A 16,911-nucleotide genomic window follows, 5' to 3' on the forward strand; every position below is an offset into this window, starting at 1 on the left:
GATGGTGGTAGAGGGTGGTAGTGATGGTGGTAGAGGGTGGTAGTGATGGTGGTAGAGGGTGGTAGTGATGGTGGTAGAGGGTGGTAGTGATGGTGGTAGAGGGTGGTAGTGATGGTGGTAGAGGGTGGTAGTGATGGTGGTAGAGGGTGGTAGTGATGGTGGTAGAGGGTGGTAGTGATGGTGGTAGAGGGTGGTAGTGATGGTGGTAGAGGGTGGTAGTGATGGTGGTAGAGGGTGGTAGTGATGGTGGTAGAGGGTGGTAGTGATGGTGGTAGAGGGTGGTAGTGATGGTGTAGATGGTGGTAGATGGTGGTATGGTGGTGGTGGTAGTGATGGTGGTAGAGGGTGGTAGTGATGGTGGTGGTGGTAGAGGGTGGTAGTGATGGTGGTAGAGGGTGGTTTGTACTCACCTATTTGTGGTTGCAGGGGTCGAGTCCTAGCTCCTGGCCCCGCCTCTTCACCGGTTGCTACTAGGCCCTCTCTCTCCCCGCTCCATGAGCTTTATCAAACCTCGTCTTAAAACTGTGTATGGTTCCTGCCTCCACTACGTCATTTTCTAGGCTATTCCACTGCCTTACAACTCTATGACTGAAGAAATACTTCCTACTATCTCTCTGACTCATTTGTGTCTTCAACTTCCAATTGTGGCCTCTTGTTTCTGTGTCCCCTCCCTGGAACATCCTGTCTTTGTCCACCTTGTCTATTCCACGCAGTATTTTATATGTCGTTATCATGTCTCCCCTGACCCTCCTGTCCTCCAGTGTCGTCAGGCCGATTTCCCTTAATCTTTCTTCATAGGACATTCCCCTTAGCTCTGGAACTAACCTTGTCGCAAACCTTTGTACTTTCTCTAGTTTCTTGACGTGCTTTATCAAGTGCGGGTTCCAAACAGGTGCTGCATACTCCAGTATGGGCCTGACATACACGGTGTACAGTGTCTTGAATGATTCCTTACTAAGGTATCGGAATGCTGTTCTCAGGTTTGCCAGGCGCCCATATGCTGCAGCAGTTATCTGATTGATGTGTGCTTCCGGAGACATGCTCGGTGTTATACTCACCCCAAGATCTTTCTCCTTGAGTGAGGTTTGCAGTCTTTGGCCACCTAGCCTATACTCTGTCTGTGGTCTTCTGTGCCCTTCCCCTATCTTCATGACTTTGCATTTGGCAGGATTAAATTCGAGAAGCCATTTGCTGGACCAGGTGTCCAGTCTGTCCAGGTCTCTTTGAAGTCCTGCCTGGTCCTCATCAGATTTAATTCTCCTCATTAACTTCACATCATCTGCAAACAGGGACACTTCTGAGTCTAACCCTTCCGTCATGTCGTTCACATATACCAAAAATAGCACTGGTCCTAGGACCGACCCCTGTGGGACCCCGCTCGTCACAGGTGCCCACTGTGATACATCATTACGTACCATGACTCGTTGTTGCCTCCCTGTCAGGTATTCTCTGATCCATTGCAGTGCCCTTCCTGTTATATGCGCCTGATGCTCTAGCTTCTGCACTAATCTCTTGTGAGGAACTGTGTCAAAGGCCTTCTTGCAGTCCAAGAAGATGCAATCAACCCACCCCTCTCTCTCTTGTCTTACTTCTGTTATTTTATCATAAAACTCCAGAAGGTTTGTGACACAGGATTTGCCTTCCGTGAATCCGTGCTGGTTGGCATTTATACTCCTGTTCCGTTCCAGGTGCTCCACCACTCTCCTCCTGATAATCTTCTCCATAATTTTGCATACTATACACGTCAATGACACAGGTCTATAGTTTAGTGCCTCTTTTCTGTCTCCTTTTTTAAAAATGGGAACTACATTTGCCGTCTTCCATACCTCAGGTAGTTGCCCAGTTTCCAGGGATGTGTTGAAGATTGTGGTAAGTGGCACGCACAACATATCTGCTCCCTCTCTAAGGACCCACGGGGAGATGTTGTCCGGTCCCATTGCCTTTGAGGTATCGATGTCCCTTAGCAGTTTCTTCACCTCCTCCTCATCTGTATGTATGTCGTCCAACACTTGTTGGTGTATTCCTTGCTGGTGTCCCCATCTGGTCTGTCCCCCCAGAGTCCTTCCTGTCTCTACTGTAAATACTTCCTTAAATCTCGTGTTGAGCTCCTCACATACCTCTTGATCGTTTCTTGTGAGTTCTCCACCTTCTTTCCTCAGCCTTATCACCTGGTCCTTGACTGTTGTCTTCCTCCTAATGTGGCTATACAGCAGTTTCGGGTCAGATTTGACTTTCGATGCTATGTCGTTTTCATACTGTCGCTGGGCCTCCCTCCTTATCTGTGCATACTCGTTTCTGGCTCTTCTACTAATCTCCTTGTTTTCCTGGGTCCTATGCCTCCTGTACCTTTTCCATTCTCTGTTGCACTTAGTTTTTGCCTCCCTACACCTTCGGGTAAACCAAGGACTCGTTTTGGTCTTCCTATTATTTCTGTTTCCCTTGGGAACAAAACTTTCCTCTGCCTCCTTGCACTTTGTTGCCACATATTCCATCATCTCGTTTACTGATTTTCCTACCATTTCTCTGTCCCACTGAACCTCCTGCAGGAAGTTTCTCATACCTGTGTAGTCCCCCCTTTTATAGTTTGGCCTGTCCCCTTCAGTTCCTGTTACCTTCTCCACTTGTAACTCTACTATATAGTCAAAACTCAGAACCACATGATCGCTAGCTCCAAGGGGCCTCTCGTAAGTGATGTCCTCAATGTCTGAACTGCTCAGGGTGAACACAAGATCCAGTCTTGCTGGCTCATCCTCCCCTCTCTCTCTGGTTGTGTCCCTGACATGTTGATGCATGAGGTTTTCAAGTACCACATCCATCATCTTGGCTCTCCATGTTTCGGGACCCCCATGTGGCTCCAGGTTTTCCCAGTCGATCTCCCTGTGGTTGAAATCGCCCATTACCAGTAACTTTGCTCTGCTCGAGTGAGCTCTTCTTGCCACCTCAGCCAGTGTGTCCACCATCACCCTGTTGTTTTCTTCGTACTCCTCTCTTGGCCTCCTGCAGTTCTGTGGTGTGTGTGTGTGTGTGTGTGTGTGTGTGTGTGTGTGTGTGTGTGTGTGTGTGTGTGTGTGTGTGTGTGTGTGTGTGTGTGTGTGTGTGTGTGTGTGTGTGTGTGTGTGTGTGTGTGTGTGTCTGTGTGTGTGTGTGTGTGTGTGTGTGTGTGTGTGTGTGTGTGTGTGTGTGTGTGTGTGTGTGTGTGTGTGTGTGTGTGTGTGTGTGTGTGTGTGTGTGTGTGTGTGTGTGTACTCACCTATTTGTACTCACCTATTTGTGGTTGCAGGGGTCGAGTCACAGCTCCTGGCCCCGCCTCTTCGCTGATTGCTACTAGGTCCTCTCTCTCCCTGCCCCATGAGCTCTATCATACCTCGCCTTAAAACTATGTATGGTTCCTGCCTCCACTACATCACTTTCTAGGCTATTCCACGGCCTGACTACTCTATGACTGAAGAAATACTTCCTAACATCCCTTTGATTCATCTGAGTCTTCAACTTCCAATTGTGACCTCTTGTGTCTGTGTCCCATCTCTGGAACATCCCGTCTTTGTCCACCTTGTCTATTCCGCGCAGTATTTTATATGTCGTTATCATGTCTCCCCTGACCCTCCTGTCCTCCAGTGTCGTCAGGCCGATTTCCCTCAACCTTTCTTCGTAGGACAATCCCCGTAGCTCTGGGACTAGTCTTGTTGCAAACCTTTGCACTTTCTCTAATTTCTTGACGTGCTTGACTAGGTGTGGATTCCAAACTGGTGCTGCATACTCCAGTATGGGCCTGACGTAAATGGTATACAGAGTCTTAAACGAATCCTTACTGAGGTATCGGAACGCTATCCGTAGGTTTGCCAGGCGCCCGTATGCTGCAGCAGTTATCTGATTGATGTGCGCCTCAGGAGATATGCTCGGTGTTATACTCACCCCCAGATCTTTTTCCTTGAGTGAGGTTTGCAGTCTTTGGCCATCTAAACTATATTGTGTCTGCGGTCTTCTTTGCCCTTCCCCAATCTTCATGACTTTGCATTTGGCAGGGTTAAATTCAAGGAGCCAGTTGCTGGACCAGGCTTGTAGCCTGTCCAGGTCTCTTTGTAGTCCTGCCTGATCCTCATCCGATTTGATTCTTCTCATTAACTTCACATCATCTGCAAACAAGGACACTTCTGAGTCTATCCCTTCCGTTATGTCGTTCACATATACCAAGAACAGCACAGGTCCTAGGACTGACCCCTGTGGAACCCCGCTTGTCACAGGCGCCCACTCTGACACCTCGTCGCGTACCATGACTCGTTGTTGCCTCCCTGTCAGGTATTCTCTGATCCATTGCAGTGCCTTTCCTGTTATGTGTGCCTGATCCTCTAGCTTTTGCAGTAACCTCTTGTGAGGAACTGTGTCGAAGGCCTTCTTGCAGTCCAAAAATATGCAGTCGATCCACCCCTCTCTCTCTTGTCTTACTTCTGTCACCTTGTCATAAAACTCTAGTAGGTTTGTGACACAGGATTTTCCTTCCCTGAAACCGTGCTGGTTGTCAATTATACACTTGTTTCTTTCCAGGTGCCCCACCACTCTCCTCCTGATGATCTTCTCCATGACCTTGCATACTATACACGTTAGTGATACAGGTCTGTAGTTTAGTGCCTCATGTCTGTCTCCCTTTTTAAAAATTGGGACTACATTTGCCATTTTCCATACCTCAGGGAGTTGCCCAGTTTCAAATGATGTGTTGAAGATCTTTGTTAATGGCTCACACAATATCTCTGCTCCCTCTTTAAGGACCCATGGAGAGATGTTGTCTGGTCCCACCGCCTTTGAGGTGTCAAGTTCGCATAGCAGCTTCTTCACCTCCTCCTTGGTTATATGTACCTCATCCAGCACTTGCTGGTGTGCCCCCCTGTTCTGATTTCCTGGAGTCCTACTGGTTTCCACTGTAAATACCTCTTTAAATCTTGTGTTGAGCTCCTGACATACCTCTCGGTCGTTTCTTGTGAATTCCCCATCACCCTTCCTCAGTCTGATTACCTGGTCCTTGACTGTTGTTTTCCTCCTGATGTGGCTGTACAACAGCTTCGGGTCAGTCTTTACTTTTGATGCTATGTCATTTTCATATTGTCTCTGAGCCTCCCTTCTTATCTGTGCATATTCGTTTCTGGCTCTTCGGCTGATTTCTTTATTTTCCTGAGTTCTCTGTCTTCTGTACCTTTTCCATTCTCTAGTACACCTAGTTTTTGCCTCCCTACACCTTTGGGTGAACCAAGGACTCGTTCTGTTCTTCCCATTATTTCTGTTTCCCTTGGGAACAAACCTCTCCTCTGCCTCCTTGCATTTTGTTGCTACATAGTCCATCATTTCTTGTACTGGTTTTCCTGTCAGTTCCCTCTCCCACTGAATGTCTTGAAGGAAGTTCCTCATGCCTGAGTAGTTCCCCCTTTTGTAGTTTGGTTTTTCCCAGCCTATTCCTGCTACTCTCTCCACTTGGAGCTCAACTATGTAGTCGAAGCACAGAACCACATGATCACTAGCTCCCAGGGGCCTTTCATACATGATACCCTCGATGTCCGAACTACTCATGGTGAATACAAGGTCCAACCTTGCTGGTTCATCCTCTCCTCTCTCTCTGGTAGTGTCTCTAACATGTTGATGCATGAGGTTTTCCAGTACCACATCCATCATCTTGGCTCTCCATGTTTCGGGACCCCCATGGGGCTCCAGGTTTTCCCAGTCAATCTCCTTGTGATTGAAATCACCCATAACTAGTAACTTTGCTCCCCCCATGTGTGCTCTCCTGGCCACCTCGGCTAGTGTGTCGATCATTGCTCTGTTGCTCTCATCGTATTCTTCTCTTGGCCTCCTGCAGTTCTGTGGTGGGTTGTACATTACTGCAATTATCACCTTATGTCCCTCAGACTGGATTGTTCCTACTAAGTAGTCCCTTTCGCCCGTGCCATCCATTCCTTCCATTTTCTCAAAACCCCACTGGTTTTTAATGAGCAGTGCAACTCCTCCTCCCCCTCTCCTCCCTCTGTCTTTCCTGAGGATTTGATATCCGGATGGAAAGATTGAATCTGTTATTATTCTGGTGAGTTTTGTTTCTGTGAGTGCTATTATGTCTGGGGATGTCTCTTTGATTCTTTCGTGCCACTCCTCATACTTGTTTGTTATTCCATCTGCATTTGTATACCACACCTTCAACTTCTTTTCTAAGACTGTGGTCTGGGAGGTATATTGGGGTTGGGGAAGTGGGAGACCTGGTAAGGAACTATGGGTTGTTGCTGTGGGGGTGGAGTTTGTAATGTAGTGGGTGGGGGCATTGGATGTGGCATGGGTGTTTTGATTTAGAGTGTTTGGTTGCACTGGGGTTGACCTGGTTGGGAGGCTTCTATAGGAAGTTGTGAGGGAGGCTGTATTTGATCTTCTTCCTGGGTCTGGGATCTCCTGTCTGTCTTCTCCATCCCCTCTCTTTCCTCCTTTCGCCTTTGTACCATCTCTCTCAGTTTCTGCCTTTCTTCTTGTGTTCTGTCGCGGTCGAGATACACCTTCCTGTATGCCGGCATGTCCCTTAATCGTGCTTTCTCCTGCAGGATCCTGGTCCGAGTCGCTTCTGCCTTGAAGGTCACTTTCACTGGCCGGGTTCTTTTTTTTACAAACCCCCCTATTCTCCGAAAATTTTCCAGCTGGGTCATGTCGTCTTCTCCTATTGCTTTCATGATGCTTTCAATTGCTTTTTTTCCCCTTGTTTTCTTGCTTCATATGTTTCCCCTTCAACTTCCTGGAGCCCATACACAAAGACTGACCTCACCCTTTCATTCTCCCACTGCATATCCCTGTGTATCCCCTCATTTAATTTGGTTTCCTCCACTGCAGCTTTCCTTTCATCAGTTTCACTGGCTAATGTACTTGGGCTCAGTGGCCTGTCATTTTCCCTTCTCGGCTTTCCTTGGGCTCTGTTGTTGTCTGTTAGGGCCTCCACATAAAGCTTAGCTCTTTCATTTGCTACAGTCTCCTCTGTTTTGCTGAGAATAAGAAAAAGCTTTGGAGTGATATTAATAATTGTTGAGAAAACCTGGGGAACAAATGGAATTAACAGTTAAAAATAGGAGAGGAGAGTTATTAGATGGGGAGTTGGAGGTATCGGGAAGTTTGAAGGAATATTTTGAGGAACTGTTAAATGTTGATGTAGATAGGGAAGCTGTGATTTCGAGTATAGGGCAAGGAGGAATAACATCCTGTAGGAGTAAGGAAGAGCTACTTGTGAGTGTGGGGAAAAGTTAGTGAGGCAGTGGATAGAATGAAAGGAGGTAAAGCAGCTGGGAGTGATGGGATAAAGATAGAAATGTTAAAAGCAGGTGGGGATGTAGTTTTGGAGTGGTTGGTGCTTTTATTTAATAAATGTATGGAAGAGGGTAAAGTACCTAGGGATTGACAGAGAGCATGCATAGTTCCATTATATGCAGGCAAAGGGGACAAAAGGGTGTAAAAATTATAGGGGAATAAGCCTGTTGAGTATACCTGGTAAAGTAAATGTTAGAGTAATTACTGAAAGAATTAAGAGTAAAACGGAGAGCAGGATAGCAGATGAACAAGGAGGCTTCAGGAATGGTAGATGTGTTGACCAAGTGTTTACAGTGAAACATACAGGTGAACAGTATTTAGATAAGGGTAAAGAGGTTTTTGTGGCATTTATGGATTTGGAAAAGGCACATGACAGGGTGGATAGGGGGACAATGGCAGATGTTGCAAATGTATGGAATAGGAGGTAGGTTATTGAAAGCAGTGAAAAGTTTTTGAAGATAGTGAGGCTCAGGTTAGAGTATGTAGGAGAGAGGGAGATTATTTCCCAGTAAAAGTAGGCCTTAGACAAGGATGTGTGATGTCACCATGGTTGTTCACTATATTTATAGACGGGGTTGTAAGAGAAGTGAATGCTCAGGTGTTGGCAAGAGGTGTGGGGTTAAAAGACAAAGAATCTAACAGAAAGTGGGAGTTGTCACAGTTGCTTTTTGCTGATGACACTGTGCTTTTGGGAGATTCTGAAGAGAAGTTGCAAAGGTTGGTGGACGAGTTTGGAAGGGTATGTAAAAGAAATAAATTAAAAGTGAACATAGGAAAGAGCAAGGTGATGAGGATAACAAAAAAATTAGGTAATGAAAGATTGGATATCAGATTGTAGGAAGGGAATATGGAGGAAGTGAATGTATTCAGATATGTGGGAGTGGACGTGTCAGCGGATGGGTCTATGAGAGATGAGATGACTCGCAGAATTTATGAGGGAAAAAAGGCAAGTGGTGCACTGAGGAGTCTGTGAAGATAAAGAACTTTATCCATGGAAGCAAGGAGAGGAAGATATGAGAGTATAGTTATACCAATGCTCTTATGGGTGTGAAACATGGGTGGTGAATTTTGCAACAAAGAGAAGGTTGGAGACAGTGGAGATGTCATATGTGAGGGCAATGCGTGGTGTGAATATAATGCAGAGAAGCCGTAGTTTGGAAATTAGGAGGAGGTGTGGGATTACCAAAACTATTATCCAGAGAGCTGAAGAGTGGTTGTTGTGGTGGTTTGGACGTGTAGAGAGGTTGGAATAAAATAGAATGACTTCGAGAGTGTATAAATCTGTAGTGGAGGGAAGGTGGGGTAGGGGTAGGACTTGGAATGGTTGGAGAGAGGGGTTGAAGGAGGTTTTGTGTGCGAGGGGGCTTGGACATCCAGCAAGTGTGCGTGAGTATGTTAGGAGCGAATGGAGACAAATGGTTTTTAGGACTTGACGTGCTGTTGGAGTGTAAGCAAGGTAACATTTATAAAGGGATTCAGGGAAACCGGCAGGCTGGACTTGAGTCCTGGAGATGGGAAGTACATTGCCGGCACTCTGAAGGAAAGGTGTTTATGTGGCAGTTTTATAACTGTAGTGTAAGCATGCCTCTGGCAAGACAGTGATGGACTGAATGATGATGAAAGTTTTAGTTTTTCGGGCCATCCTGCCTTGGTGGGGAGTGGCTCCGTCTGAGACCGGCCGATGTGTATATTATCATGTAAGGGAATACAGACCAAGGACCTTCAACCGTTCCCAGTAGTTTAGGTGCCTTATCGTACTTACCTGTGCCGTGAAAGTTCTTTATTCACTCTCCAGGTCTGCAATGTCGCCAGCCTTGAAGGGGGCCGTTATTGTACAGTAGTATTCCAGCCTAGAGGGCAGAAGAGATTTGAAGAGAATCATCATGGGCTTGACGTCCCTAGTTTTGAAGGTTCTCATTATCCATCCTATCATTTTCCTAGCAGATGAGGTAGATACATTGTTGTGGTCTTTGAAGGCGAGATCCTCTGACATTATCACTCCCAGGTCCTTCACATTACTTTTCCGCTCTATTGTATGATTAGAATTTGTTGTATACCCTGATACATTTTTAATTTCCTCAAGTTTTCCATATCTGAGTAGTTGAAATTTCTCCTCGTTGAACTTCATATTGTTTTGAGTGGCCCATTCGAAGATTTGGTTGATGTCCGCTTGGAGTCTCGCAGTGTCTTCGATGGAGGTCACTGCCATGGTAATCCGGGTGTCATCCGCAAAGGAAGACACGGAGCTATGGCTTACATCTCTGTCTATGTCAGAAATGAGGATGAGGAATAGAATGGGAGCGAGTACTGTGCCTTGTGGAACAGAGCTTTTTACCGTGGCTGCCTGGGACTTTACTCTGTTTACTATTACTCTTTGTGTTCTATTTGTCAGGAAGTTGTAGATCCATCTACCAACTTTTCCTGTTATTCCTTTATCACGCATTTTGTGTGCTATTACACCATGGTCACACTTGTCGAAAGCTTTTGCAAAGTCTGTGTATACTACATCTGTATTTTGTTTATCCTCTACAGCATCCAGGACCTTGTCATAGTGGTCCAGTAGCTGGGACAGGCAGGAGCGACCTGCTCTAAACCCGTGTTGCCCTGGGTTGTGTAATTGATGGGTATCTAGGTGGTTGGCGATCTTGCTTCTTAGAACCCTCTCAAAGATTTTTATGATATGGGATGTTAGTGCTATCGGTCTGTAGTTCTTTGCAATTGCTTTACTGCCACCTTTGTGGAGTGGGGCTATGTCTGTTGTTTTTAGTGTGTGTGGGATGACCCCTGTGTCCATGCTCCCTCTCCATAAAATGCTGAAGGCACGCGATAGGGGCTTCTTGCAATTCTTGATGAACACGGAGTTCCATGAGTCTGGGCCTGGGGCAGAGTGCATGGGCATGTCATTAATTGCCTCTTCAAAGTCTTGTGGAGTTAGAATAATATCCGAGATTTTTGGGATGACCAAATTTTGGGTTTCGTTCATAAAGAATTCATTTGGATTGTCGACCCTTAGTCTGGGCAGTGGCTCGCTGAACACTGAGTCATATTGGGACTTTAGTATCTCACTCATTTCTTGGCTATCATCTGTGTATGTCCCATCCCGCCTAAGCAGGGGCCCAATACTGGATGTTGTTTTTCCCTTAGATTTGGCATAAGAGAAGAAGTATTTTTTTTTTTTTCAATTTCCTTTATGGCTTTTAGTTCTTCCTGTGATTCTTGTCTCCTGTAAGATTCCTTCAGCTTAAGTTCGATATTTGCAATTTCATTGACTAGTGCCTCCCTTCGTATTTCAGATATATTGACCCCACTCAGCAGCTCTGTGACTCTTCGCCTTCGTCTGTATAGGGAACGTCTCTCTCTTTCTAGTTTACATCTTCTCTTTCTTTTTCTTAATGGAATGTGTCTTGAGCAGATCTCAAGAACCACAGAATTCATTTTTTCAAGGCAAATGTTCGGATCCGTGTTGTTTAGGATATCTTCCCAGCTTGTTTCATTTAGGACATGGTTTACTTGATCCCATTGTATGTTTTTGTTATTGAAATTGAATTTCGTGAAGAGACCTTCATGACTGCTCACATTTTGCTGGTCAGGAGCCCTGTGCATACATGTCTGTACCTCTATTATGTTGTGATCTGAGTGTATTGTCTTTGATACAGTTATATTACGTATCAGATCATCATTGTTAGTGAAGATGAGGTCCAGCGTATTTTCTAGTCTTGTAGGCTCTACTATTTGCTGGTTTAAGGTGAATTTGTTGCAGAGATTTAATAGTTCGTGTGTGTGTGAATTTTCATCTGAGCTGCCTCCCGGGGTGATCTCTGCTAAAACATTGTTTGCTATACTCCTCCATTTTAGGTGTCTCAGGTTGAAATCTCCTAGTAGTAAGATGTTTGGGGCAGGAGTTGGGAGATTTTCCAGACAGTGGTCAATTTTCTCAAGCTGCTCCTGGAATTGCTGGGAAGTTGCATCTGGAGGCTTGTATACTACCATAATGACAAGGTTTTGGTTTTCGATCTTTACCGCCAAAACTTCAACTACATCACTTGAGGTGTTTAGTAGTTCTGTGCAAATCTGCCACTCTGTGACATACAGGCCAACCCTCCCCCCCCTTGTTGCCTGTTTAGTCTACCGCATCGGAATAGGTTATAACCTGGGATCCATATTTCGTTGTCATAATGATCCTTTATGTGGGTCTCTGTGAATGCTGCAAACATTGCATTTGACTCCGTGAGCAGTCCCTTGATGTAAGGAATTTTCTTGTTTTTTGACGGCTTTAGACCCTGTATGTTTGCAAAGACGAATGTCGTATTGGTGGAATTTAGGGGGTTTTATTTGCTGGCTCTAATATCTGCTGTTCTGGAGTAGAGGCCAATGTCCGTGCCTCTGCTCCAGAAGCGTTTTCAGGTGTAGGATTATTGTCATTTCTTGCCAGTCTTTTTACCCTTCTGGCTCTAAAAAACCTCTGTCCCTGGAGAGGTTGTGGCTCCTCTCTTTTGTTTCCCAAAGTCTGGCTGGTCTGTCCCCTTTAGATGATGTGCCTGGCAGTATGCATTGTAGTATTTTCTTTCATGGAATGACGAGTGACACATTTCTGGGTGAAATAAGTTACAAGAAGGGAAGTTGCACTCTCCTGTTGTCATGTGGATGCGGCATTTTTGGGATGGTCAAATGTGCATGTCCCACCTGTTTTACCAGATATACCGTGCCTGCAGATACCCAAGGCATAGTATTTACATAGATTGTAATTCTGTTTGCTAGGATTTATTGTAGCTGCATTCACTGCTGGTGCATTTATTTTTCCTGTTTCCTCAATATCTTTCACCCCTGTATGGACATCAGTGCTTCCACCAGGTTTTGTTGGTAGTGTGTCGACACTGTTCCCTGAGGCATCATCCCATTTTGATCCATCTCCAGCAGTATCTCTATTTTGAACCTCTGTGGACTGAATAACGTTGTCTTCAGTGTCCTCCAGGACAACACTAGTACCCTCACGAGCACTGTCTTCTAAGACATCACTAGGACCCTCTGGAGCACTTTCCTCCAGGACAACACTAGCACCCTCAGCACTGTCCTCCAGGACAGCACTAGCACCCTCAGGAGCACTGTCCAAGACAGCCCCGTCCCTACCACCCATCTTTTTTTCCCAGCTGTCATACCATGCTGACATGTCTTTCAAGAAGGATGTTTTATTGGTGTTCTTGTCTTTTAATATAGATGTCATTTCCTCAAACAGGTGTATCTCGTTTAGGCAGACCCAAAAACATCTCTCTGAGTTTATGTCAAGCGTGGTCACTGGTTTAAAATCCCTGCATATACCATGGGACCATTGACCACAGAGATTGCAAGCAATCCAGGCCTGTTTTCGTTTTATTTCCAATGAAACCATTTGAATCCGCCCGAATCCAGTAAGAATGATAACAAATTCCCACTCCCGCCATCATACTCCACCAATTTTCGAAAGTCTGAATCTGCTCACCATTAAGAACATCCATACTTATTCATGTGCCTACTATATACACAGAACAATACACACAAATATAAACCCTCCACTCAAACTTCTCCTCACCAACCTAAACAGGACACATGACCACAACACAAGACACAGATCTCTTTTTGATATACCTCGTGTCCATATCACACTGTGTAAAAACTCTATGCACATAAAGGCCCCAAAATATGGAATTCATTACCAGAAGATATTAAAGTAACCCGGTGTGAAAATCAATTTAAGACTCTTCTCAAAAGCCACTTAATCACCCTAGACTAAATGCTAAATACTCAGTACACATTTACTCACTTATGTACTCCCACATCATAACTCCAACAATCACTTTGAACGTTTTATCCATTGTTGACACGAATATAATTGAATCATCGTTTTCACAAAAGCATTTTAGAATATAAATATCTTTGTATTATACAAATTTTGATTCACTTATAATTAATAATCTACTGCACAACTAAGAAATAATTACTATCCTACTGTACAACTATGATATAATCCTTAGTATTAAGTAGACTGTAAGTCAATAATGTTAAGTTGGCCCATAATGCCTAGGCGCAATAGAGGTTCTCTTTGTATTACAACCCACTATTGTAAATACAAACTCTCAATGTACTGTTTGCAAAGACAAAAAAAATATAAGTCAGGTAGACTAGCAGACCTGCGTGGGAGAGTTCTGGCGACTGTGTACGTGAAAATATTCATGATGCAACTTTCTCAAGTTTTTGAAAATCAATTGGATGGTTAAAATCTCTCACGTGAATAAATAGAGAGTTAGAATCTTGTCCACTTTTAATGCTATATTTATGTTGTTTTAATCTTAGTTCAAGACTTTTACCAGTTTGACCGTAATAAACTTTATCGCAAATTTTACAAGGAATCTTATAGGCACATCCGTCAGCATTTTGGGGAAAATTCTTTATCAAAAGTTTTTTTTTTTACTGTATCAAGATTTTTAAATACAACTTTGATATTAAAAGTCTTAAGAAGAGAAGGCATATCAACCAAGTTTTTATGGTAAGGGAGAACCAACATATCTTTAGTTGAATAAGGCTGGTTGTCCCTTTTTGGATTGCAAAACGTATTTCTGGCAGTTTTAAAGGATTTATCAATTACGTTTCTTTGGTTTTTCAGATCATTAGCTATTTCGTAAATTTAGGATATTTCTATGAACTCTGTATTACAAATACGAAAAGTTCTCAAAAACATTGATGAGAAAACCGACAATTTAACTCTATCTTGATGTGAAGAATAACAGTGTACACAGGAACAGTTATTTGTAGGTTTTCTGTAAATCTTAAATTTAAAATCATTGCTAGTTATCCTTAATAATTAAAACATCTAGGAAAGGCAATGAGTTATTTTCTTCGAACTCAACAGTAAAATTTATAGAATGAGCTAAACTATTTAATTTAACGAGGAAATTATTTATATCTATATTTTTAGGCATAAGACAAAATATTATCAACATATCTATACCACTTAGCTCTATTAGCAAGGATTGTGTTAAGCAATCTTGTTTAAAAAAATTCCATGTATAAATTACTAAGAACAGGTGACAGAGGATTTCCCATTACCATACCAAACTTCTGAGCATAAAACTTTTCATTAAATACAAATTTTGCATCAACAATGCAAAGTTTAATAAGTTTAATGATAGTAGGAACTGGCAATGGTAAATTGTAATTAACAAATTCTTCAGATAAGAAACTTAATAAATCATCAACAGGAACTTTCGTAAACAAGGAAGTAACATCAAAACTAACCATGTTAAAATCATTTAAGTCAGTCAAGGAGCTTAATTTATCAACTAAATCTATGTTGTTTTTAATATTGAAGTTATTTTTTCCAGCAATCATGTTTCATAAAAAGCAGTTTTGAAAATAATATGAATATTTCTTTTGGTATATATAAATTGGAATCTTTTATAATTAATAAAATTTGGAAAGAATTTAATGCTACATTAGACAAATAAAAAATTCTTAATGCTTGGGTAGAGTATCAGTTGTATTTCACATAGTCGGGTGTTGTGATGCAACTGTGAGGTGTAGTCTTGCCCTTATATGCCTTCCTGTTGCTTTATTTTTATAGTTCCTTGATATTGTGAGACGTCACGAAAGCGCTGGGAATTTCACTATTTCTTCGCAGTGGTTGTTCTGCATATATATATATATATATATATATATATATATATATATATATATATATATATATATATATATATATATATATATATATATATATATATATATATATATATATATATATATATTGTATGTCTGTCTCTGTATGGGTTTCCTAAATTTATGTACTTGTGCGTGTTTATGTCCGTGTGTACTCACACCCGGGTGTAGGTCAGTCCTCACCTTCATGGTGTAGATCTCTTGTTGTCTGTCGATGAAGAGATGAGTGTTGTTACCATAGACTCTGACGAGCACCTGTTGATTCTCACTCTCACACCACACACCCACCAGGGTGTTCGTCACCCCGCTGGTGTACCTCTGACCAAGGAAACAACAGGTCGTGTTACACTGGGTTGTTTTCCTAACTGCATGTACAGCCCAATGACTAAGCTCATTGTGGCCTTAAGCTCTACTCTCAGCATATATAAGGTGAAATATGCCTCTCGGTGTGTATATATCCTGTATGTTGTTTTCTGCTATAAGCCAGCGAAAGGTCTCGATCGTATGACCAAAAAGAAGACACCAGTCATATTTCAATACACATCTTTCGTAACCATCTACATCGCTTTGAAATACTGGCAGCCTACCTTGAAGTGCAGGTCGTGGTGTTGCCAGTGTGGGCGAACATGTTGCAAGACTTGCCTGGCACCTGCTTGTAGACCTTCCTCCGTGGCACCGTCCACGGTCACTGCCAGGGTCACTACCATCTGCAACAAGTTATTATTCGTAACTGTCAGTGTCACTACCACCTTCAACAAGTTATTATTAGTCACTGCCAGTGTGACTGCCAGGGTCACTACCATCTGCAAAAGAAGTTGTCATTAGTCACTGTCAAGGTCACTGCCAGAGTCACTACCACCTTTTTCATTCTGCTGCCGTAGCGGCTAGTTTATTGTACACACCATGGAGGGTAGCGCAAGAGTATATCGCTGCACAAAAGACCTAGGAACTATGTCCCAAAAGAGTTAGTAAGTATGTTTATTCAGGTATACACAAATACAGTTACAGAGATTATCATACATAACAGCAAATGTGTAGAGGACCCAGGATAACCAAAAAAAAGTCAAAGTGACTTATTTCCATCTGGATTGATGTCTACAGTTGGCTTATCTGTTGCAAGCAAATTTAGAAAATTTGTTTAATATATCTGGTAACTTATTTTCACATAGATTATTATTCTGTCTATCTCTATGTTCCTCAATAAGTGCATAAGTAAGCACATAGTGTTCAAGATAGTGACCATAAGGCTGGCCACATAAATTGCATTTGGTTTGACCCTCATCTTTGTGTCTGTCAAACTGCCGCAAGTATTGTAACTAAACATAAGCCTGGCTGCTACAACATCAGTCAATCACTTGACAATGCAGAATGCTCCATGAATGAACTTATCTACGTTGTTGTTATCATAGTGAGTCATAGATCTACTCAGGCTTCTAACTGCATTCCTATAGAACTCTGTTTCATTATTTACCTCTCTCCTAATATTATTCCTAATGCTAGACACAGGCTTAGGCTTGGTTACAAGTACTGACTGATGCCGTAATAGCAAGGCTTAGGCTTGATTGTAGTATTTCTGACAGTTTGGCAGACACAGTTGAAGATCATACTAAATACAAAGTATGTGGCCAGTCCCATGGTCACTATCTTGAACACTATATGCTCAATTGTCCACTTATTGGGGAATATAGAGATAGTATAATAACCTATGTGATATGTCAAAATATCTTATTAAACGAAAATAAGATACCACAGATGTTAAAAAATTTCTTAAATTTGCTTGCAGCAGATAAGGCAGTTGTAGATATATACCCAGATGTACACCTGTTAACCTTTTTGGGGCCTAGTTCCTAGGCCTTTTGTGTATCCATATGCTCTTGCGCTACCGTCCACAGGATGGATATGGTGTAC

The 16,911-nt window shown here is 42.9% G+C and overlaps 1 protein-coding gene across 1 annotated transcript in view; it reads right to left on the minus strand.

Annotated features, from left to right (window-relative positions):
- Positions 1-15,710, minus strand: part of eas (ethanolamine kinase 1) — a 36,611-nt gene extending 20,901 nt beyond the window's left edge. Inside the window, exons 1-2 of the mRNA XM_070105287.1 lie at positions 15,591-15,710; positions 15,187-15,321 (exon numbers count right to left, since the gene is read on the minus strand). Coding sequence (XP_069961388.1) covers positions 15,187-15,321; positions 15,591-15,710 — 255 coding nt within the window. The remainder of the gene's footprint in view (positions 1-15,186; positions 15,322-15,590) is intronic.
- Positions 15,711-16,911: the final 1,201 nt, after the last annotated feature.

Source organism: Cherax quadricarinatus, chromosome 6 (genome assembly GCF_038502225.1).
Source record: "Cherax quadricarinatus isolate ZL_2023a chromosome 6, ASM3850222v1, whole genome shotgun sequence".
Lineage (NCBI taxonomy): Eukaryota > Metazoa > Arthropoda > Malacostraca > Decapoda > Parastacidae > Cherax > Cherax quadricarinatus.